This window comes from Ursus maritimus, assembly GCF_017311325.1.
Source record: "Ursus maritimus isolate PB19 chromosome X unlocalized genomic scaffold, ASM1731132v1 scaffold_X1, whole genome shotgun sequence".
Lineage (NCBI taxonomy): Eukaryota > Metazoa > Chordata > Mammalia > Carnivora > Ursidae > Ursus > Ursus maritimus.
The window spans coordinates 68,083,769-68,109,065 of NW_024423319.1; the positions used below are offsets into that span (position 1 = coordinate 68,083,769).

General features: G+C 40.3%; 1 protein-coding gene and 1 long non-coding RNA gene across 8 annotated transcripts in view; one reads left to right on the forward strand and one right to left on the reverse strand.

Moving 5' to 3' along the window:
- Positions 1–5,180: 5,180 nt before the first annotated feature.
- LOC103681144 lies at positions 5,181–9,137 on the forward strand. 3 transcript variants are annotated; one of them, XR_005834942.1, is made up of 4 exons: positions 5,181–5,338; positions 6,223–6,300; positions 6,399–6,482; positions 7,461–8,704. It is a non-coding gene; the product is annotated as an uncharacterized LOC103681144 (long non-coding RNA). The 3 variants fall into 3 exon arrangements; XR_005834940.1 differs by adding an exon at positions 8,734–9,137 and having other exon boundaries at positions 5,182–5,338; positions 6,223–6,482; positions 7,461–7,840; XR_005834941.1 differs by having other exon boundaries at positions 6,223–6,482.
- A 1,186-nt stretch (positions 9,138–10,323) lies between these two features.
- The window catches only part of VSIG4 (V-set and immunoglobulin domain containing 4), a 50,991-nt gene continuing 36,017 nt past the window's right edge, over positions 10,324–25,297 (reverse strand). Inside the window, exons 4-8 of one of the 5 annotated variants that reach the window (XM_040630661.1) lie at positions 23,466–23,543; positions 22,860–22,937; positions 13,640–13,744; positions 11,424–11,445; positions 10,324–10,738 (exon numbers count right to left, since the gene is read on the reverse strand). In XM_040630661.1, coding sequence (XP_040486595.1) covers positions 10,639–10,738; positions 11,424–11,445; positions 13,640–13,744; positions 22,860–22,937; positions 23,466–23,543 — 383 coding nt within the window. In that variant the 3' untranslated portion in view covers positions 10,324–10,638. Of the gene's footprint in view, positions 11,081–11,423; positions 11,446–13,639; positions 13,745–22,859; positions 22,938–23,465; positions 23,544–25,297 lie in introns of all 5 variants that reach the window. The other 4 variants (XM_008710663.2, XM_008710662.2, XM_040630663.1 and 1 more) reach the window with 4 other exon arrangements.

Genomic DNA, 25,297 nt, shown 5'->3' on the forward strand with positions numbered 1-25,297 from the left:
TTCATATATAAAAGATGGTCATGCTATTTGTATGTATATATACAGGTACACAAAAAAATCACATTACTGTTATTTAGTTTGGCATCCTATTCCATAATATATCATGTGATTGTTCCATGTTAGTAAAAATTCTTCATTCCCTTATTATTTATGTCATTATTGCACATAAACATATGTCAAACTCCCATCATAAGGCTTGGGACATAGCACTCAAGGTAACTTTTCTTTTCATGGCCTAAATTTCAAAATTCCTTGTCTTGGAAGTGAATGGGCACTGCATCATCTGTACCTTCTCTGGCTATTTGTGACTCATTGGATAAATTTAAAAACCTCAACATAGTATATAAGACCTTTCTCACTTTGGCCCCCTGCTTACCTCTCCCACTACCATTTTTTTGAGTTGTTCTTTCCTTTGCTCACCCAATTCTAGGCCACATGAGTCTCCTTATCTTCCTGGAATATAGCATACTCTTTGCCATTATGGAGCCTTTACACATGCTGTTTCTTCTGCTTGGAATGGCATTTCACCAATTATTCAGGCTTCCTTGACCTATCCAAGCCTGGTGGGTTGGATTTCCCTTGTTATGTGTTCTCCCAGCACTCCATGCTTTACCCTTTCTTGTCATATTTACCCACAACTGTTTTTAATAGCTACTTTCCACCACACTGCAAGTTTCAAGAAGGCAAATATTGTATGTGTCTTTTTTATAATAATATTTTTTATTATATTATGTTATTCACCATACAGTACATCCCTGGTTTTTGATGTAAAGTTCGATGATTCATTAGTTGCGTATAACACCCAGTGCACCATGCAATACGTGCCCTCCTTACTACCCATCACCAGCCTATCCCATTCCCCCACCCCCTCCTCTCTGAAGTCCTCAGTTTGTTTCTCAGAGTCCACAGTCTCTCATGCTTCATTGTTCATCTCTGATTCCAGAGTGCCTTGCACCATGCCTGATATTTACAAAACATTCAACATATATTTGTTGAGTGAAAAAATCTAGTCCAGCCTCATTGTAGAGATGGAAATATGGAGGCCCACAGAGAGAGAGGGATTTACTCAAGGTCACACAGAGAACCAGTGGCAGAGAAAAGACTGTAGCCCAGGACTTCTAACTTCTGGTAAAATTCTCTTTTCCATACATGCACCTCCACTATAGTACTTGTTACATGTACATACTTACGTGAATTCCTTGAAGGAAGGGACCACATCTTATACGTGTGTTGTCCAATTAGCTACTAGCTGCATGTGGCAATTGAACTGGAAACATGGCTAGTTCAAATTGTGATGGACTGTGAGTATAAAATGCACACTACATTTCAAAGAATGTAAAACATCTCATTAATAAATTTTTACATTGTTTATAGGTTAAGATAACATTTTGGATGCATTGGGTTAAATAAAATACATTATCAAAATTATTTTCACATATTATTTTTTCAAATTTTAATGTGGCTATTAGAAAATTTATAGCTCACATTATATTCTATTAGATATATATTACTGGTCTGTTTATATATTTTCCCCCTTGGTACCAAGCATAGAGCTTTGCAGCCAGTAAGTGTTCCACACAGCCTGTTGAATGAAGTGAATAAGTTGAGCTGTAGTTGGTAGGTTAATTGCTGCCACCTCTCTTGTCAATGCCACTGGGCTTGTGGGGAACACCACAGTAAATCTTCTGTCCCCAGGCCCAGGTATACATGAAGTTTTTCCATCCTGGCCTGGAGGTGCCCTATAAATTGCATCAGCCTTTGGTTTCTTTTCAGAGGAAGCCCCAGTGCAATCATATGCACAGCAATCAATGGGGTTAGGGTGGAGTGTGTAGACATTGGCCTCTTACACAGGAAGTGGCCTCAGCTTTGCAATTGTTCTTGGGGCCTTTCCTTGAGGTTTCCAATAGGAGGTGGGATTAAATGAGCAGGGAAATAAACTTGAAGTTGAAAGGAGGACTTCATGGAGATGAGGTAAGCTAAGGAATATGGGGGAACTTGGGCTATGATGATTCCTTCTTTTTCTAGGGCATTGATACATTAATTTATTCAACTTGCAGTTCTGGGGTAACTATTTCATGTCTGGCCCTATGAAGAAAAGAAGGGCTCAGACATGATTCCTACTTTGGGCAGTTCTTGGGAGAGACAGGCATATAAGTGTAGTATGAATAGGTTTTGGACACTAGAAGCAAGCACAGTAGGGAGGAATTATTGTCACTGGGAGAAGGGGTAGTCAGAGAAGGCTTTTCAGAGACAATGAACATCATTATTTTCTCTCTCCATCTTTTAAGATCTACCTAAAATCCTACTTTCCTACGAACCACCTCCTTGCCCCCAGCCCTAGAACAGTCACACTCTTCTGACAGCACTTTGTACTTTTGTCAAATTACTTATCTCATACTGGAGAAATGCATAGTTCCTTGGGTGCATGCCTGACCAAGAATCCCTCAATATGATGTAGTGGCTGAGGCTCAGACAGGCTGTGCATGATTTTTCAAGGGCATATAGTTAGTGAGTTACAGAGGTGGGTCTATAACTCAGGGACTAAAACCTACAGTACAAGAGACAATAACTCTGACTCAAAATTCAGTTGTTCTTTCCATCCCAGCACTGAGTGAATAAATGAATGTGTCTACAGTGTGGGACTCCAGCACTGCCTAACAGCTCTCTCCATCCAACTCTCTTCTCCCTTATTCCTCTTAATAGGCTTAGCCAAGTCAAAAAGCAACCAAAATGAAAGAATTGTGTGTCTTTTGGTTGGACAACAGACCTACAGGAAAGTTCCCTTTGTGCCATTGCCACAAAGTTGGCCCTTCTCAACATGCTTTGTGCTTGTAAGGTAAAGAGGAACTTCAAGGATCCCAATATCTTTGCTCTAATTCAGGTCTTCTGTGTAAATGGCATGATTTGAAGGTCCTTCTGGCTCCTAATGCTATCTTTCATAACATACTATGTGGTTCAAAGTGATCACTATTAATTACTATTTTGGGTAAAAACATTGTCTCCAGAAGGCCCCTGTTAAGAAGCTAGTAGATTACTTTAACTGATAGGTGAGAAAAAAAGGAGTGGGCAGCTGAAATTACTCAATCTCTGTGGAGTGGGTAGAAAAGAGGGAGTCCCTCCCTAAGAAAGTGCCCACAAGACTATCCTGACTCCTACCCCAAGCTTTAGTCAGAAACCAAAAATAAAAAGGAACTGAAACTTTCTAGAAGCCATATCTGGGGAAACTGGTCTCTAGGACAAAGCCAATAGATTATTCTGATAGAAGGAAGTTTCTGCAGAGTAGTGTAACTACAAGTGAATCTCTATCCCAAGCTGTCCTTACAGTCTTTAGACCCCGCAACAACAAGGAAGCCCACAGTAAGGGAGGGGGCAGGGATAGAGAGGTTTATAAAGAAACCAGGGAATATTTGAGTTGGACCACTCAGATCATCTAGTCCAGCTTTTATTGATTAAATGGAAAACTAAAGCTAAGGGAGGAAACAGAGTTAACAGATACAGGACTGGGGCACAAGAGTCCTGGCTCCCAACATATAGCCTTTTCTCTTGAACCTTAATTTATAAGACTGTGTGTAGCTTGAATAGATTATTACCAGGGCTTGAGCACTTCCCAGAGTCCTACTTCTGCCATGTAGATTAAGGACTGGGACTTGAGCACTGCAATCATTGAAAGAAATCACAGGTACACCCTAAAAGCATTGAAGAATTGCTTCTCCATTTTGCCATGTCATCAGGATTCATGATGTAAAGCACTGCATAATGGGAATCCAATGTCTTCCAGACTGCGAATGGGGACTGTTCAAGGATTGCAAACATATGGCCCTAGGAAGTCACTCACTTTCTTCTCACACTTTTCATGAAGCCTGAAAGTTACAGTTGAACTTAAGGGTCTGGCACCATATTTTCCTTCTCAAAGTCAACTACTTTCTTCTTTCATTGTAGCCAATGTGGGAGAGTAGAAAATGCTTACCATTTGGAATCAAAAAGACTAGAATGAAAATTCCATATTCTCCATTAATTCTTAGTTTTGTGTTTGTAGGCAAGTCATTTTACTTCTATGTGCCTCAGTTTCTTCATCCTCTTCTTTTTTTTATTCATAATAATATTTTTATTATATTATGTTATTCACCATACAGTACATCCCTGGTTTTTGATGTAAAGTTCGATGATTCATTAGTTGCGTATAACACCCAGTGCACCATGCAATACATGCCCTCCTTACTACCCATCACCAGCCTATCCCATTCCCCCACCCCCTCCTCTCTGAAGCCCTCAGTTTGTTTCTCAGAGTCCATAGTCTCTCATGCTTCATTCCCCCTTCTGATTACCTCCCTTTCTTTATCCCTTTCTTCTCCTACCGATCTTCCTAGTTCTTATGTTCCATATCTTCATCCTCTTCAAGAATGATAAGACCATACCAGAGAGTCAATGATTAAATGAGATAACACATGTAAAGCACAGAATCTCATTATTGATAGATGTGAATTTCCTTCTTTCCTTCTTTCTGTGAGTGGCTGTGATGCTAAAATGTGATCTAAGGGCCAGCTTCATAGGCATGTGACCTGTAAAGTTTCCCAGGTCTCCATGCTTAGGAAGACCCCACACAAGTAGGGGTTAATGTTCTGCTGTCACCACCCTGAAATCCTTTTTTTTTTATAAGAGTCCCCTCATTTACATTTTGCACTGGGCCCTGAAAATTATGTAGCTGTGTCAGGTGAGAAGCCATGCCAAGGGGAAGTAAAAAAGGGTATTTCAGGACCAGGAGGCATTCTGACAGTGAGAACCCATGCTTTGTAGTTGATAGAGTGGATTTAAGTTCCAGCTATGCCACTAGTTTGCTTTTTGTTATCAGGCATTTTTTTTCATCTCTCAGAGGGTCTGTTTCTCAATTTTGACAATGTGGATTTTCATTTGGTAATGTCTCAGCTGTGACATCCCAGGATTCCCTCATTAACATTGGGAAAAACTCCCTGGCCCATAGGTAGAGCCTAGGGAAGCCAGAGGCTTTCTGCTTCAAATTTCTGCAGCTTGGAGAACCAGTGTCTGTTGGAGGTCAGCTATGAGTGGGCAGGGGGGTGGTGCATGGCAGCAGGGACTGTTGCTGCAGTAGTGAACCCTTTCACAACAGCACTGTTTTGTCATTTTGCACCCAGATTTCCGTTGGCTAACCTCAGCCTTATCTTCCTCATTTCTGTTTCCTCTTGAAGACACCAAAAGCCCTTCAAAACACACAACCTTCCTGCTCCAGGCAAAAAGCCCAGTTACCTCTGGCCTCTGCAGTTTGGCTCATCATCAGGGAACCTTTGCCTCCTCTGACACCAAGGCACTACTCCAGTAACAGGTATAATATCTATTTGTCCTCTCTGCTTGGATTCCCAAGCTGGGACAGTGTCCATGGCTACCGAACATGGCTTGGACCTGTCTATCCCATTCTCCTTATACTCTCCTCAGGGATCCTGGGTAAGGGTGGGTGAGAAGAAGGTTCCCAGTGGCCTTCTATCCTGAAACTTCTAATAGTGAGAAGGGAGGATAACATTTCTTCTTCAAACAGGCTTTTTAAGAGATAGCCACATGGAAGTGGAATGTTCTCTGGACTCAGGGGTCAGGAAATTTGAGTAGTAGTCTTGATTTTGCCATTTACCTAGAGACTCTTTTAGTTTTTATATCCCTTATTTTGATGGTTGTCAACCCTCTGTTGAGGAAGGACATAAGAGTGATTGTTGAGTAAATATCTCTAGGTGGGGCTGAATGGGGGAATGAACCATGCCTTAAAAAATTCCATACTACCTCCAGCATGTATGAGGAGACCCAACTGGATCAGGTGAAGGGTAAGTCTTGCTGTTTGTTGTGTTAACACTGTCAGGGTAGGTCAGGGGACAGATGATGTTGTTTTGTGTAGTATGACAGACCAAGAGAAGACTTTTCAGAGTTCCTTAATATCTCTATGTAGAAATTTACATCTTCTTCCTATGGGTCTGACCAGCCTTACTCAATTGAACCTGTTTTTCTTATACATACTCTTTTGTAGAGGCATGGACTAAAACATCAAGAGTGGATATAAAATCTATCTGGTTTCAGCTCAACCACTGACTCCTTCCATTAATACTGGGGTGACATGATCTATAAGGCTCTTCAACTTTGAGCATACTAAGAAGAAATCTTTAGCCACTTCATATTTCTCTCTCTCTCTCTTTTTTTTTTTTATTTTTTTTTTTATAAATGAAGTCAGAAAAGGGCTTTCAGGAGGCTGCAGACACCGCCAGTTTATCCACGTCTTCTCACTGGAGCTGGTAGCCAATGAGGGTAATGAGAGAAAAAAAGCACCAATCCAATTTTCTCCGTCTTGCCATCCTGAACTAAAGGTCTATTAATTATCTCTCTTGGCTGGCCTCCACCCACAGCTCCAGGGACTGAGCCAAGTTGCCTGTGACCATCTATATAGGAAGCTCTGGAAAGCTCACCAAACACTTTAACAAGTCTGCCAGGTAAGTCTTCTTGGCCCCATTTCCAGAGAAGACAACTGAAGCTCAAAGAAAGACTTGCCCAATGCCATGATTGTCTAGTTGGTACCCAAGGCAGCATTAGACCCCAAGTTTGTATGATTCTTCCCACTCTACCATATATGGTGGCCAAGGTTGTTGCTTTGGCTGAAAGAACCACACTTCTGGGTAGCTTGAGGTGGATTAAATAGGTAAGGGAAGTGAGAGGATAGGAAAAACTCTTTACAGCTTTATATTTGAAGTCACTCCCAGATCTCAAATTGAAGAAGCATGTCACCCCCTCACCAACATATATTAAACTAAAAGCATTCCTGTTTCATCTCTCCTGACCCTGTTAAATTGTCAATGGCCCTTGCTTTCCCTCTGGTAGCACAACCACAATTTTTTAAACATTTGTTATGTATCAAATACTGAACTAAATAAAGGCTTTACATACCTAACCTCATGCTATTTTCACAATAACTTCTTAGGTAGGTACTCATACCCATTTTTTTGGATGTGGAAAATGAGCTCAGAGAGATGAAATAATTTATCTGAGTTTTCCTAGCTACTTAATGACAGAGCAAAAATTCAAGCCCATTTTTAACCTCAAAGTCTATGTTCATAACCACAAGACTGTGGGAAGGTTGGGAAGGGGGGGGCATGGACACTGACTCTGGGGCCTAGTCCTTTCCTGAGATCAGAGAGGCAGCACAATGACCAAATTCTCTCCCTACTGCATATAGAAGCCCACTGAAACTTGGAACCCTACAAAATGCCATAGCTAACTCAGGCCTGAGGACCCCAACTTAAGCACTGGGGCCTCATCTGCAATCTCAACTGGGTCTTCCCTTAGGATCCATCTTCTAGTTGGGAGCCTTATGTCTTTGCTCACATCCCTATTCTGATGTTTCAGCTAGTCCTTATCTTCTGTGGTTTCTGTGGAGCTCAGGGTGTGACTCCTTTTTCTTTCTTTCCTTCCAGGGCCACATCTCCCAGGAAGATCTTGCCTCCCCACTAAAGCCCTGGCCTGGCCTCCTGCAGTGCCACGCTCCGTGTATTTGACAAGCTGAGTTGGACACTCCATGTGGTAGAGTGTCAGTTTGTCAAATACCCCAAGTGCGGCACATGCCTAACAGCTCCAGACCAGGGCAGTTGGGATACAACAAATGAACTGCCAACTGGACGCGAGATCACTTGCCAAACATGAACTAAGCTCTCACAAGTTATCTTCAGTGACTTTGAGGGAACTGGAGCATTGTATCTGAGGTTGCCAGGGGAAAAGCGAGACAACTCTTGAAGCTACAGCCCTGTACTGTTTCTACATTGTCAGAGCCTGAAGGGGACATAATGGTCTTGGAAAGGTATATGGGGCCCAGGGATGGAAATGCTCTTTGATTCACATTTCCTTTCTTCACATTCCTCAACAGAATCTCCCAGTAAGGACACCAGAATTTTCACCTGAAGTTCATGACAGGGCTTAGAAAACCACCGTCCTGACATTCAGCCTTGACTTTTCAACACATTTTGACCTTACCTATCCTTTTTCCTCTTCCTAATGTCTTTTTTCCTTCTGGTAATACTTTCTCCATTTTTTTCTGCCTATTCAATTATTTCTCATACTTCTGGTCCAGCAAAAGTCCAGGCTTTTCAAGAACTTTTGAAAGTTAGCCTACACTTCTTTCTTTTTCATATGAACACTTCTTGCCTTGGTCCTTATATGTACCCCTTTCTTCTCCTATTGCCTAATAGCACCTCTTGAACTGTTAGTAAATTTTCCAAGGGATATTTTCTTAATTCCCCACTAAATTGTGAGAAAAGCACTATGTTTACTTGATTGCTGTCTTCCCTTTTCTTCCTTACCCCAGCATGTAGCTCAGTACTCTGGTTACAGAAAATAACGAATGTTTACTGATAGATTGACTTTCTACTAGACCATTATCCTTGGTTTTGGGTCAAAATTCTATCCAGGAATTTTGTGAAAAAGATTAAACTGTGATCATCATAATGCTATAGGGTATGTGAAGGTTTTTCCTCCTGAGAAATAGAGTCAAGGGCTGGAGGAGAAAGGCAAAAAATTAGGCTCAGAGAGCAAATATGTTCTGGAATTATTTGGTAACTCAGTTATGCAGGTGCTTTATTGCAGGATTTTTCAGAGCCTTTAATATTCTAATGTTGTATTGGAAATCACCAAAGAGAGCTATAGAATGAAACATTTATCATGCCAATCTAATCGTGGAAATTTTTTTTTCTGTAGGACATCTTTTGGTCAAAACTTGGAAAACTGCCCTAGAGGGACGTCATATCTTCTCTCTCTTTTGGGAATCTCCTTTTTTCAGTCTTCCAGCTTTCCCTGACTAGCCATCTGCCTAAGACTATTCTATGTTACCAGCCCATGTTTATTTAGCAACTTTGGGCTAGCTCTATACCCAGGACTCTCTTACTGGCTTGTCTTATATGGAAAAAAAAAGTGTTATTTTTGGGCAAAATGATATCCAGAAGTTATATGCTGCAATGAATATGCTTCTAGGAGTTCACAGTCCTGTTTTCCGGTCTCCGTTCTGTCACTGACTTGATGTGTGTGACTTTAGACTGTTACTGTTCCTCTCTAGGCTTTATTTCCTCATCTTAATAAGGAGAATTAAAATCAATGATCTCTAAGCTTTTTAAGACAAGATGTTCTGAAATATCCCTGGGAGTCCATAGCTTCTATGGGGGTAACAGGAGAGAGTCCCTGGGTTTGGGGCTCCTTTTATTAATAGACTTGTGATTACGATTCTCTTCCTAACCCCAGCCATTCCTTTCTCTAAAGGTAGTAGGAAGAGATAATGGGGTTTTTTGTTGTTGTTGTTTGTTTCTGTTTTTGTTTTTTCCCCTGAGGCTGTCGGGTCTGGATGCTTCATGAAGAAGCTGAGGTTTCCACTGGGTGGGTCCCTGTTTCAGAGGCTTGTAAGCGTGATGCGGAAGAATAAGTTGCTCCCCTCACCAGCTACATGAATCTGGCATATAGGGGAAAACACTGAGGTTTTGACCATGGACTTGGCAGGTTGATGGTAGTGAAGTAGAGGATTCCTTCTTGTCCACTTCTTTGTACTATTTTTGACTCCTGTAATCATCCCAAAGGAGAGAAGTTCCTGGTGAAAGCTGAGCTGACCTTGAGACTGCACTGGAACCAAAAGTGGCAAAAACAGCTTCCATGAAGAACAAAGAGGTTGATTTGACAGGAATTATATGAGGGAAAGGAAGTGGTGTTGAGCCAGCCTAGAACAGGTCCTCACAGAGGAGACTGAAATAAAGCTGTATGTATGTGTGCACACACAGAAATGGACACACACACACCTACACTCCTATTTCACATTTATGCTTGAAGAAAGAGACTTCCTTGTTTTGACCCCCACTCTACATTGTAAGAAGAGGCCAGGGGATAGATGACCTACATGAATACAACTACTGCAAATATTTTAGGATTCCAGGAGGTAGAAATCTTTGAGGGTGGTGTACCCATAATTTGGAAAGAAATGGAGCCCTTTATCTCTGCATCCACAGTCCCCTGAAACAGAAGAAGGGATCCTTTATTTTCATAGTTTTCAACTGACTTAAGACATCACCCAAGTGAAGTTGCCAGGGTGACAGGGAAAAGAATGGAAGACAGTTGGGTACTAACTTGCCAAATATTCATTGTGTCCCAGATGGGCCCACTGTGAAGTAAGGTAAAGGTCATGTGTGTGGGAAAAAGAAAGACCAAAAAAGAAAAGGCGCTATTTATAATTCCAAGTCCCCAAACATCTCAATTAGTCTCACTTTAATCACTTGATAGGTACTTGAAAGAAGATGAATACAACCAAGGTTGCTGTCATGATTAGATATTTATTGAGCATCAAAAGAATACCAGAGCACTAGACTCACAGTTCAGGAGCAAAACTGAACCCTGGCTTTACATAAAAATCTTAATTAAAAGCTATCTGGCCCTTAAAAAAAAAGGAAGTGATTCTGGACATAACTGGTCCCCTGAGCTGGCAAAGCTGAGTTTCCCTCTGGTCTTCTGGTGGCAAGAGGCCAAAGTTGAGTGGTATCTTGAGGCATGATGAGCAAGTCTTAGTGCTATGGAAACTTCCCTCCGGTGTTTGAAGAGAAGCAGTAGAAGAAGGGATAACAGAAGGGTCTAAGGTCTGACCCAGTAGCAGACTTGCTTGAAGTGCATATAATAACTTCTTAGGCAAAACCATTCACTCTTAGGAACCTCAGTATTGGGCAAGGAAGACCTGTTGGGTCATCCACAAAGAGAGGTAGCAGGGAAGGTAGCTATGCAGAAGATGGGGGCTGAATAGGCAATTACGTCAGCAGACCCTGGCTTAGCAGGGCATTTTTAACAGACGCCCTTGTCCTTGGTGGCCAAAAGCTCATAATCTGGAGGAACTGTGTGCAGCAGGCGAGCATAGTCACTGTTGATCTGGGTGATGGTCTGGTACTCCTGGCCCAGGCAGGGATCCTCAGAGTAGTCATTGCCTGGAGACTGGGAAGATGGCTCTTCGCTGGAGCAGCCACTTGTGAAAATGCCCACTCTCCAGGTTTCACCAGAATTGCTGGCCTCCCTGGCATGTGCCCTGTGGCCCAAGATCCCACCACCCATAAAGAGGGACTTGAGGCTGGGACTCTAGGTTCCCACACTTTTGTCCCAATTCTTGCCAACTGACCCTTGGGTTCTTATTATCAAGGGATTCTGGGAACAGAAGGCTGGTGGACCTGGATCATCCTGTGTGATCAGTGAGCCAAGAAAGAACCTCAGGAGGTGCTTCAGAGAGGGAAGAAAGCAGTGCCTTGACCCTGAAGCCCTCTGGGCTTAGAATTGGGTTTATGCCACACACACCCCCCTTTCCACCATGCCAGTGACTAACAGAATGAGGGCAGGGAGGGGTTCAGAAAATGGAGGAGCAGAGACAGTCTTACCTGGCCACTTCATAGACATGCTCTAGAAAAGAAGGAAGAATCAAGTCAGAATTCTCCATGGGGAGTGGACAAGGGCCAAATGTGGACACTGGTTACCAGTCATAAGGTGAGGGAAGGGGAGACAGAAAGGGGGGGTCACAATTGGGAGGTATTGGGGAGGTAAACTGAAGCACAAGGATACAGATTTCTCAGAGAAAAGAAGAGGAAGCACACTTGGTTACTATCCTCTTTGGCATACACTGATTTAGGACATTGGGCTGGAACATTTGCTTGGTGTGGTAGGGGAAGGGACAGTGGAACTGGACCCACTCCCCACCCAGGAATCTTGACAAAGATCCCAGGGAGATTTTATGGAAACTTGGTGGCCAAGCAAGAGCCCACGCAGAAGGGGCTGAATTAATCTGTCAGGGACCATGACCAAAGCCATTCCCAAATGCACTCATCTCCACCAGGCACCCAGGAAAGGTCCTTAAATAGATCACCATTGCTCCCTAGTGTCTGTGGAGGAGAACTGTCTACATTCCGTGCAGGCCTAAAGGTTCTATAACATGGTACAAAGATGGATGTCTCTTGGTACTGCCCTCTAGGAGTTTATAATCTTACAGGAATACAACTGGGAATGCATTAATTAAACCACAACAAAACAAACAGAGCATGCCATAACCCTCTACTTTGTGATACAGCCCTGTGTTTACCTGTCTTACCTCCCCCATTGGCCTGGTAGCTTCCGTAACACGTGTTGTCTTTTTCATTTTTATATGCCCACTGCCTGGCACATAGTAGGCAATCAGTAACTACATATTAAATTGAATTTATGGCCCAAGGTTACCCAAGGGTATCTCTCTTATAGAGAGGTAAATAATAGAAATTCTGGAAAGGCAATCTAGAAGGGAAAAACCATAAGTACCTGAGATGTGTAGTCTATTTGCTTGTTTGATTCCAGTGATTGGAAAAGAAAATACAGATTGGTGGAGGTCAAGAAGATAGGCTACATCAGAGAAGGCCTTAAATGGAATGCAACATTTTTACTTCTATCCCCTGGGCCATGAGCAACCCTGGAAAGTTTTTGGGAGGGAAATAATATGATTACAGCTTATACTTAGTCTCACTGAGACTATGATGAATATTTTCCTTTGGTATTCCTGGGATTTGTGGCTACTTGAAATATCTCTACTTTCAAGTTCAGCCTCATGAGTCATAGCCATGCAAACTGGCCAAGACCAGAGCTTATACTTAAGACCCAAGAGAAGGAAATGATCAAGGTTCCCTTCTCCCCTTTGGCTGAAGAAAGTCATGGTGGAAACCAGGCTACTTGGGAATAGGGGCTGCTATAGAGAAAAAGACACTAATTTTAGGCAAAATGGCCAGTGCATCAGGTATTGAGATGAAGGTAGGTTTCACTCAGAAATTGACATCCAAACTCTCTTTCTCCTCATCTGTTGGCTCACAGTTGTTAAATGGCCCTGTCAACTGCACCTTCATAATGTCACTCCTTTCCTTAAAAAATATTGGTGATTTTTAGTTCTTTTGCAATGCCTAGAGAAAAATTTCCAAATTCCTTAGCCTGTTTTTTAAGACACTCTATAATCAGGAGTAAACTTTCCTTTTCCCCTCCATTTGCCCATGAATTTTCTACATTGATGACCCCACTCAGTCATCTTTTAAGATTTTGCACTTTTACTCCTGTAGTTCCTCCTTCCTGGAATGCTGCCTTCTAATTTGTTTTCATCCTCCAAGGCCTGTGCTAAGTCCCATCTCCTTCTAAAAACCCTTGGTAATCACTTCAGCCCTAAATGACTCTCTTCTTCTCTGGAAACCTTTAGCATTGATTGTTTTCTCCAGGCTCTGAGTCTATGGCCTTTATTGTTATGTATGGATTGGATAAACTTCATGTTTCTACTTTAAATCTTCTAAATAAATTCTAAGCAACGTGAAGCCAAGAATTGTGACTTCTCTTTCTTGTGCATCTTCATTAAACAATCCATTACAGGGATGGCTTGTACTAGGCTTAGTACCAAAGATTTGTGAATTAGCTTCCATTAATCTTATTGTCTTGTTGGCTTGTATATCTGTCTCCATGCATCCCTACCCTCAATCCCAAACTACGCTGGGAGCCCTTTGAAGTGCCTACACAGTGGCTGATACAGAATTTATGTTTAACTATATTTTCAGAATGAATTAATGAGCAAAGTCACTCAGTCATACTCATCACTCACCTTGTTGGGATGTCTTCCGGCAGAGCATAACATAAGCCATGATGAAGACCACCATACAGCACAAGGAAATGATGAGAATAATGGAAAAGACAGGGAGGCCCTTTCCTAGGAGGAGAAACGAGACCAAGAGGTATATGGTTGAAAATGAGTTCAGAAACAGAGATTCCAAGGATCAGCCCAGACTAGCCCATAACTCCTTTTCTTTCCATTTTTAATTTTCTCCTAGCTTTATTAGCTAGCCAGAGAGACAAACAAGACCCCAGACCTATGAGAAAGACTGGAAAGAGGCTAGAAACTCTATGTATATTCACATTCTTCCAAACCCACTAATTGATGGCTGATTGGCCTGGGCATTTGAACTGGTCCTCCATGCTTTCCATTGGGCCAAGACTAGAGACTTTCACCTACTCTTAAGAGAAAGTAGTACCTTGACTTCCCACTTCACGAAAATGCTACCTTATTGATATTCTGGCCAATTACTTCTAGCCAAAACATTTTTTCACTTGGGGAACCACTTTACACTGTGGGAATGCAAACTGGTGCAACCACTCTGGAAAACATCATGGAGGTTCCTCAAAAAGTTAAAGATAGAACTACCTTATGACCACAATTGCACTTCTGGGTATTTACCCAAAAGTTACAAACATAGTGATTCAAAGGGGCACATGTCTCCTAATGCTTAAAGCAGCAATGTCCATAATAGCCGAAATGGGGAAAGAGCTCAGACAACCATTAACAGGTGAATGGATACCGAAGATGTGGTATTTATATACAATGGAATGCTACCCAGCCATCAAAAAGAATTAAATCTTGCCATCTGCACATCCCCACCCTTCTCACAGGGCACAGGGCAACTCTACCCAAAGAGGGTTGCCTGAGTATCAGTGTGGCAGACCCCTCCCCCAGACAGCAGGCTGAAAATAAAGAAGCCCACATCCCTAAGGTCGGTATAAAACAAGTGCACCTTGCCTGGGTCCTGGTCAGTAATTTGGGCTCTGTACATCCTTGCAACCACTCCTAATCAGAATGACAAGGAGGAGGAATCCCCAACAAATGTAAGAAACAGAGACTGTGGCCTCTGCCACAGAACTAATGGATATGGATATAAATAAATTGTCAGAAATGGAGTTCAGAGTAACAATGGTCAAGATGATGTAGAGGCTTGAAAAAAAATATTAACAGAAATGTTAATGAGAACATAGAATTTCTAAGGGCAGAAAGGAGAGCAAATCTGGGAGAAATTAAAAATGCTATGAATCAAATGCAGTCTAAACTGGATGTTCTGATGGCCAGGGTAAATGAGACAGAAGAACGAATTAGTGAGTTGGAAGATAGGATGATAGAAAAGAAGAAAAAAATGGGAAAAAATCCAATCTCAAGAATGTAGCTTGCAGGAGATTACTGACTCAATGAAACGTTCCAATGTCAGAATCATCAGCATCCCCAAGGGGGTGGAGAAAGAGAATGGTCTAGAAGAGATATTTGAAAAAATTGTAGCTGTAGAAAAATTGTAGCTTCCATCCCTAATCTGGGGATGGAAGCAAACACTCGTGTCCAAGAGGGAACGAGGACCCCTTCCAAGATCAATGAGAACAGACCAACCCCAAGTCACATAATAGTACAATTTGCAAATCTTAGATCCAATGATATAGTCTTGAAAGCGGCCAAGGGGAAGAGAATCCTCACCTACCGAAGGAGGAACATCAGCATAACATCAGACCTGTCTGCAGAGACCTGGCAAGGCAGAAAAAGCGGGCAAGAAATATTCAGAGCACTAAGTGAGAAGAGCATGCAGCCAAGAATCCTTTATCCAGCAAGGCTGTCATCCAGAATGCATGGAGAGACAGGACCTTCCAAGACTGGCAGAAACTGAAAGAATATGTGACCACCAAGCCAGCCCTACAAGAACTATTAAGGGGGGGGCTCTATAAAAGTAAAAAGACCCCAAGAGTGATACAGAACAGAAATTTACAATCTATAGAAACAAGAACTTCACAGGCAATATGACATCATTAAAATCATCTCTCTCAATAATTACTCTCAATGTGAATGGCCTAAAGGCTCCCATAAATGCCACAGGGTTGCAGATTGGATAAAAAGACATGGCCCATCCATATGCTGTTTGTAAGAGACTCATTTTGAACCTAAAGATACATCCAGACTGAATGTGAAGGGATGGAGAACCATTTTTCATGCCAAGGGACCACAAAAGAAAGCTGAGGTATCAATTCTCATATCACACAGATTAGATTTTAAACAAAAGACTGCAGTTAGAGATACAGAAGGACACTATATCCTTCTAAAGGATGTATCCAAAAAGTGGATATGACAATTATAAATATCTATGCCCCCAAGAGGGGAGCAGGTAGATACACAAGCCACTCTTAACCAGAATGAAGAGACATATAGATAATAATACGTTATTAGTAGGAGACCTCAACACTCCACTCTCAGAAATAGACAGATCACCTAAGCAGAAAATCAACAAAGAAACAAGAGCTTTGAATGCCATACTAGACCAGATGGACTTCATAGATATATACAGAACACTACACCCCACAACAACAGAATACTGATTCTTTTCGAATGCGCATGGAACTTTCTCCAGAAGAGACCATATCCTGGGTCACAAAACAGGTCTCAACCAATGCCAAAAGACTGAGATTATTCCCTGCATATTCTCAGACCACAATGCTTTGAAATTGGAACTCAATCACAAGGAAAAATTTGGAAGAAACTCAAACACTTGAAAAATAAGAACCATTCTGCTAAATGATTAGGTAAACCAGGAAATTAAAAAAATTAAACAATTTATGGAGACCAACGAGAATGAAGACACAACGGTCCAAAACCTATGGGACACTGCAAAGGTGGTCCTAAGGGGAAAATACGTAGACATCCAAGCCTCACTCAAAAGAATAGAAAAATCTAAAATGCAGTCCTTATATTCCTACCTCAAGAAGCTGGATCTGGAACAGAAGAACAGGCCTAACCCACACACAAAAAGGCAATTGATTAAGATTAGATCAGAAATCAATGAATTAGAAACCAGGAGCACAGTAGAGCAGATCAACAAAACTAGAAGCTGGTTCCTTGAAAAAATAAATAAGATTGATAATCCACTGGCCAGACTTATTCAAAAGAATAGAGAAAGGACCCCAAAAAATAATATTATGAATATAAGGGGAGAGATCAAGACTAAACCCAAGGGAACAGAAACAATCATTAGAAATTATTTTCAACAACTATATGCCAATAAATTAAACAACGTGGAAGAAATGGATGCCTTCCTGGAAACCTATAAACTATGAAGACTGAAACAGGAAGAAATTGATTATATAAACAGACCAATTAGTTGTGAAGAGATAGAATTAGTGATCAAAAACCTCCCAAAAAACAAGAGTCCAGGGCCTGATGAATTCCCTGGGGAATTCTACCACACATTCAAAGAAGAAATAATACCCATTCTCCTGCAGCTGTTTCAAAAAATAGAAACAGAAGGAAAACTACCAAACTCATTCGATGAGGCCAGTATTACCTTAATCCCAAACCAGGCAAAGACCCCATCAAAAAGGAGAATTACAGACCGATATCCATGATGAATATGGATGCCAAAATTCTCAACAAGATCCTAGCTAATAGGATCCAACAGTGCATTAAAAGGTTTCTCCATCATGACCAAGTGGGATTCATCCCTGGGATACAAGCATGGTTCAACATTTGCAAATTGATCAGTGTTTTAGATCACATCAACAAGAAAAGAGTCAAGAACCATATGATTCTTTCAATTGATGCAGAAAAAGCATTTGACAATGTACAGCATCCTTTCCTGATTAAAACCCTTCAGAGTGTAGGGATAGAGGGCACATTCCTCAATTTATAAGAACCATCTATAAATAGCCTACAACAAATATTATTCTCAATGGGGGAAAAGCTCAAAGTCTTTCCTTAAGATTAGGATCACGACAAGGATGCCCAGTCTAGCCATTATTGTTCAACATAGTTACTAGAAGTCCTTGCAACAGCAATCAGACAACAAAAAGGAATAAAGGGTATTCAAATTGGCAAAGAAGAAGTCAAACTGTCTCTCCTCACAGATGACATGATACTCTATATGGAAAATCCAAAAGACTCCACCCCCAAATTACTAGAACTCATAGAACAATTCAGTAATGTGGCAGGATACAAAATCAGTGTTCAGAAATCAGTTGCATTTCTATACACAAACAATGAAACTGAAAGAGAAATTAAAGAATTGATTCCATTTACAATAGCAGCAAAAATCATATGATATCTCAGAAATAACTTAACCAGAGGGGTAAAGGATCTATATTCTAGAAACTACAGATCACTGTTGAAGGACTTTGAAGAAGACACAAAAAGATGGAAAAACATTCCATGCTCATGGATCGGAAGAATAAACATAGTTAAAATGTCTATGCTACCCAGAGCAATCTACACTTTCAATGCCATCCTGATCAAAATACCAATGACATTTTTCAAAGATCTGGAACAAACAAGCCTAAAATGTGAGTGGAACCAGAAAGGACCCCGAATCAGCCAAGGAAATGTTGAAAAGGAAAAACAAAGCTGGGGGCATCACGTTGCCTGATTTCAATCTATATTACATAGCTGTGATCACCAAGACAGCATGGTACTGGCACAAAAACAGACACATAGACCAATGGAACAGAATACAGACTCCAGAAATGGACCCCTGGCTCTATGGTCAACTAATCTTTGATGAAGCAGGAAAAAAAATCCAGTGGAAAAAAGTCTCTTCAATAAATGGTGCTGGAAAAAGAGGACAGCTACATGCAAAAGAATGAAACCTGATCACTCTCTCACACCATACACAAAGATAAACTCCAAATGGATGAAAGACCTCAATGTAACACAGGAATCCATCAAAATCATAGAAAACATAGGCTGTAACCTCTTTGACATTGGCCACAGTAACTTCTTTCATGACATGTCTCCAAAGGCAAGAGAAACAAAAGAAAAAATGAAGTTGTGGGACTTCATCAAGATAAAGAGTTTCTGCAAAGCAAAAGAAACAGTCATCAAAAAAGAGGCAACTCACAGAATGGGAGAAGATATTTGCCAATGACACTACAGATAAAAGGCTGGTATCCAAGATGTATAAAAAACTTCTCAAACTCAATACATGAGAAACAAATAACCAAATCAAAAAATGGGCAGAAGATATGAGCAGACACTTTTCCAATGAAGACATACAAATGGCTAACAGACACAGGAAAAAGTGTTCCACATCATTAGCCATCAGGGAAATGCAAATCAAAACCACATTGTGATACCACCTTATGCCAGTTAGAATGGCAAAAATGGACAAGGCAAGAAACAACAAATGTTGGAGAGGATGTGGAGAAAGGGGAACCCTTTTAGACTGTTGGTGGGAATGCATGTTGGTACAGCCACTTTGGAAAACAGTGTGGAGGTCCTTCAAAATGTTAAAAATTGAGCTATCCTATGACCCAGCAATTGCACTACTGGGTATTTACCCCCAAAGATACAGACGTAGTGAAGAGAAGGTCCATATGCAGCCTAATGTTTCTAGTAGCATTGTCCACAATAGCTAAACTCTAGAAGGAGCCTAGATGCCCTTTGACAGACGAATGGATAAAGAAAATGTGGTCCATATGTACAATGGGATATTACTAAGCCATCAGAAAGAACAATTACCCAACATTTGCAGCAGCATGGATGGGACTGGAGGAGATTATGCTGAGTGAAATAAGTCAAGCAGAGAAAGACAATTATATGGTTTCACTCATTTGTGGAACATACAGAATAGCAGGGAGATTGATTGTAGAAGGAAGGGAAGAATGAAGGGGGTGTATACAGAAGGGGGGAACGAACCATGAAAGACTATGGAGTCTGGGAAACAAACTGAGGGCTTCAGATGGGAGGTTGTTGGGGGGGTAGGCTATCCTGGTGATGGGTATTAAGGAGGGCATGTATTGCATGAAGCGCTGGGTGTTATATGCAAACAATGAATCATGGAACACTACATAAAAAGCTATTGGTGTACTGCATGGTGACTAAGATAACATAATAAAAATTTTAAAAAAACAGGTGAGTATGTGGTGAGATAAGGGAAAATTAGATAAAAACAGAGATGGAGGAAACCATAAGAGATTCTTAGCTCTAGAAAGCAAACTGAGGGTTGCTGGAGGGGAAGTGAGTGGGGGGATGGTGTAATTGGGTGATGGGCATTCAGGAGGACACTTTATGTTAATGAACACTGAGTGTTATATGCAACTGATGAATCACTGAATCCTATCCCTGAAACTAATCATACACTATATGTTAACTAAATTGAATTTAAATTTTAAAAAATTTTTAAAGGATTTCTTTTCTTCACATTCTCTGGGCAAGTGCTCAGATTTCCTTTTCTTCAAAACATATTTCCACTTAATCTCCGGAGTTAACTATCCCAATTATGCCTACAAACTGAAGGAAACCACTGGACTGGACTTCCAGTCCTGGATCTGTTATTTACTTCTTGTATTACTGTGGTAGGCAGAATAATGGTTATCCAAAGGTGTTCACATCCAAATCCCCCGGATATGTGAGTATTTTAGTTTAAATTATAATTAGGAATTAAGGTTGCAGATATAATTAAGGTTGCTAATTAGCTAACATGAGTTGAGGAGATTATCTTGATTACCTGGTCAGGGTCAATGTAATCAAGAAGGTCATTTAAAAGTGGAAGAGGGAAGCAATGATGATCAGAGTCAGAGAGAGACATGAGGATGCTACATTGCTAGTTTTGAAAATGGTGGAAGGGGGCCAAGAGCCAAGGAATGTGAGTAGTTCCCAGAAGCTGGAAATAAACAAGGAAACTGATTCTTCCCCAGAGCCTCCAGAAAAAAACACAGCCCTGAGAATAATACCTTGATCTTAGCCTAATGTGTCAGATGTATGATCTCCAGGAGTGTATGATAATACATTTGTGTTATTTTAAGGCACTAAGTTTGAGGCACTAATTTTTATAACTATCGGGGAAAAATAAATACAATGACTACTCAAATTATTGAGTAAGCTTTAGTTTTCCCATAAGTTCAATGAAAAGATTGTTTAATGTCTAATGCACTTGTAGCTACAATATTCTGAATCTAGGGGGTGAGATTGGGGGATAGAGAGGGGTAGGAATTCCATTGCCCTTAGGATTTGTTGCTGCAACTGATTTTATTTTTACCAGACCCTAAAATACTTTGTCTTAGAAGTCTGGAATATTAGTCAAAAAAAAATAAAACTTTGTCATTTGCAAAAATATGGGTAGATCTAGAAGGTAACACGCTAAGTGAAATAAGTCAGGCAGAGAAAGACGAATACCATATGACTTTACTCATAAGTGAAATTTAAAAAACAAAGCAAATGAACAAAGAAAACAAGAAACAAACAAACAACAACAACAACAACAACAGCAAACGGACTCTTAAAATACAGAAAACAAACTGGTGATTGCCATCAGGGAGGTGGGTGAGGGGATAGGCGAAATAAATGAAGGGGATTAAGAGTACACATATCATGGTGATTGCTGAGCAATGTATAGAATTGTTGAATCATTACATTATACACCTGAAACTACTATATCACTGTGTGTTAATTATACTTGAATTTAAAAAATAAATTTTAAAAATCTGGTATTTGTGGTCCTCAGAACTATGGATGGAGCTGAGAAAACCCAAGCTATGTTTCTTCTTTGATTTCCTGGTCAACCTATTCATTGTTTAGTAGCATGTTGTTTAACATCCATGTAGTTGTGACTTTTTCCAATTTTTTTTCATGTGATTGACTTCAAGTTTCAAAATGTTGTGGTCAGAAAATATTCCTGTATGATCTCAATCTTTTTGTACCTGCTGAGGCCCCATTTGAGACCTAGTATGTGATCTATTCTAGAGATTGTCCCATGTGCATTTGAAAAGAATGTATATTCTGCTGCTTTAGGATGGAATGAGAGAACCCACATTATAAACTGATGGAGATTAAAGGAAGGATCCCCCTTAGAGGGAGCAAAGTAGTAAACAAAACAAAACAAAACAAAAACTGATGCAGGATGTAGGGCACACACCCAATATCTGATAATTTCTGTGCCCCCTGGGTTATATTCTCATTTTCTCAAACCAACTCTCCAAAATTTATCTTCTAATCTCTCTTGTCTCATTGAATGTTGCCCTGCAAAAGGCATGGAATTATGGAAGACTTTAAGTCAAAGCTGGCAATGCAAAAGTAACCCACAAAACAGGTTTGAGCTATGCCTAAAGAAAAAAAGCTGTGCAAAGAGGAGGGGAGAAGTACATGGGCATTAAGAAATCAACCATTATTGAACATAATAAAAAATAAATAAAAAAGGTCCTATCTCCTCCCCCCAATTTTTTTTAAATAAAATAATTAAGAAATCCACCATTAATGATACACAGAGGATGAAGCCAGTCATGATAGTCATCACTATTTAGCATCAACTAATTGAAACAGTTGATTACTGTAAACCTGGAGTCTCAGAAGTCCCTCTTATACTAGGTTTCAACACTTTTGTTGCAGGACCATGTGTAGTCTGGAGAGTTCTAAGGGATAAGGCAGAGTGGCTCAGGTGATAATAGGTTGCTCAGTGATTAAGGAAAGCACCTAGTTATCAACTACTACAATATTTTTTCATTATTTTAACAATCAATGCAGTCATATCAGTGCATACCAGCTGACTAAAGTTCCAGTTGAAACACAAAAAAGCTTCTCTTTGGGGTTTGGATCTCTGAGATCATGACTTAGGGATCCTTGAAACTTTGGAGAAATCAGAAATCAGTTGAAAGCTGCTTGGTGAGCCCTGGTTAAGAGCTCAAGTAATGAGGCCCTGAAATTACTTTTACATAGTCCAATGCCCATCTCCCTAGGAGAGTTGTCTGAGGTCATGGTCCCATTATTACTCTTGCTTAGAATGTTTGGGAGGTGTATTACTATGACTACAGAGAACCAGCTAAGAACACATCTACCACTTAACACCACTCTGACTTTGCTCATTACTGATTTGTATCTCTCCCGCTCCATACCACCCACCCCGCTCATCTCCAGGGTCTTTTACCATTGTGTGACAATGTTTTGAAGAATTAAATGCCAGAGAACAGTGTGCATTGTGGAAAGTTTCAGTTGCAAAGTTCAGAGCCAAGAAGGAAGGCTAGAAATCCTGACTTTTCCTTACCTGGCTCAGCACTTGTCTTCCCAAGGTAGCCATCCACTTCTGTGGTCCAGTTCCAAATTGGGTTCACTGTAGATATTGCTATAAAAACAAAGTATTAGGTTCAGAGGCCTCTCTTCCAGCCAGGAACTATGAAGTAGAGGGTGACTGAAAAGTTTGGGTACCTTCATTGGGCATTGATGCTGAGCTTTCCAGAATCCCTGGCTATGTTTTGATCATTAGTACTGAGATGAGGTATCTTAGTTTCATATTGTTAGTGGCAGGAAGACGTCCATATAGGGGGTGGTGAAACATATCCAAACTCCCACAGAAAGTCAGATTTGGAGCAAAACAGAAGTCAGAGCTTTCTCTTCTCCCACATGAGCATTCTAACTCTCTCTTACTTTTGCCTCAGAAGTGTTCACAAAGAAGAGTACGCATATTTATGATTCCACTTTTTCACAACTTTTTAATCATTACCTTTCTTTTTTTTCCATTCTGTTATTGCCATGTTTTCTCTGATGACCCAAATGACCTCTTATTACCCATATAAAGGCATGGAGTCTTCTCCTTTGGCTTACATGGCATCATTTCAGGACTCTATTTCACCCAAACCATAGTGAAACTCACCTTCCAAGGGAGACTGCATGGTTGTAGGTGCTTCAGTTGTAGGTATTTCAGTCTTAGTCTTGAGTGGATTTGAGGAGTCTGCAAGGAGAAGGGAGACCAGTCAAGGGTCCTGGAACCGTTGAGTGAACAACTGAATACCCTGGAGAAATTAGTAAGTAAGCAAGAAAGCCAACTATAGGAAGTAAGTAAGGGTCAGGTCAGGTCCATACCTGGACCTCTTTCAACACTTTTCTTTTGATGCTGGAAAGTTCAGTGTTACCTGTTCATTCTTCACATCATTTTAAGGTAGGATTCTTAAACCAGGGTTCATAGACCCCCAAGGAATGTGTAGCTAAAGTCCAGAAGGTCTTTCAGTATGAATTGGAAAGACATTTTGTTTTTACTAACTTCTGAAATTTAGCTATTAATTTTCTTGAGAGGGACATAGAAAGTATTACAAAGAAGGTAGCTGTGGGTGATGTCAATGGGAATGGTAGAGTTATGACCTCTGGATATTTATTTCTTCACAAAAGCAATATAATAACAGACAAAATTTTTCGAAATCAACATTTTTTCCAAAATTAAAAAAAAATAGCCAAAGGTTTGCATCAACCCAGGGAACATTTTTAGGAAAAAACCCTCAATATTGTTAATAATGGCAATTTTGTGCCATTTGAATTTTTCCTAACCTCATTACTCCTCCCCAGGCCAATAGTAGCTTTGAGTAAGAACAGGTTAATTCCCAAACAACTGTCATTATTTGATCTGTGCAGTGGTTTCTTGACTCAAAATGCTTGTTTTTATTGGTTACCCAGTATTAAAACACTCCCTTGGGAGAGGGGTATATGTGTCACACAGCTGCCTGAGACAATGGATAACAGTTGAGGAAAACAAGAGACTGACCAAAAATTTAAAAAAAAAAACACTGAAGAACGTAATGTCAATAGGAGATTTGAAAATCTCTGACACATTCCTAAGAATCTAAAAGGTCACTGTCAAGCATAGTGCTGTGTGAATGTTCAGGAAAGACATGAGGTTATAAGCTTTTACCTCCGGCTAGCCTTGAGACTCCATGTAAGCAGGGAGTAAAGGTTATAGCACAGTCAAAAGCTGCCTGGGTGAGTGCTAAAGACATATTTCAACAGGTAACAGAGCCCTTTAGAAAAGATTGGGAGATTTATTTAGGTATTTAAGGAAATCTCTATTCAATCATGAGCTGACCACTAAGCTAACATAGTAGAGACTTCAGTGGCCATTTATGACAAAGAAGACAAAAACTATACTGGATTAATTCAAAAAAGTCACTAAACAAACAGCAACTAGCACAACAAACAATGTCAACAATAAGCCCTGGAAAAAGAATGAGAATCAGACTTCCATAATTGTCACATTATATTATTTAAAAACTCCAGTTTTCAACAAAAAAATATGTGACATTCAAAGAAACTAGAAAGCTCATAAACAGGTAAAATAAATCAATAAACATAAACTGTTTCTGAGGAAACACACGTATTAGACTTACTAAACAAAGATTTTAAATAATTATAAATATGTTTTAAAAAAACTAAACGAAACCATGCGTAAAGAACTGAAAATAATGAAACTGATTCAAACCAAAAAGAGAATATCAATAAAAAGACATACATTATAAAAGAGGAACTATCTAGAAATACTGGAGTTGAAAGGTAAAATCATCAAAAACAAAAAAAATATCATGAGGGGGAGAAAAATTTACTAGAGCTGATTAAAGTGGCAAAAGAAAGAATCAGTAAACTCGAAAAGATGACAATTGAAATTAGCCACAAAAACAGAAAAGAAAAAGGATGAGGAAAAATGAGTAGTACCTCAGAGAC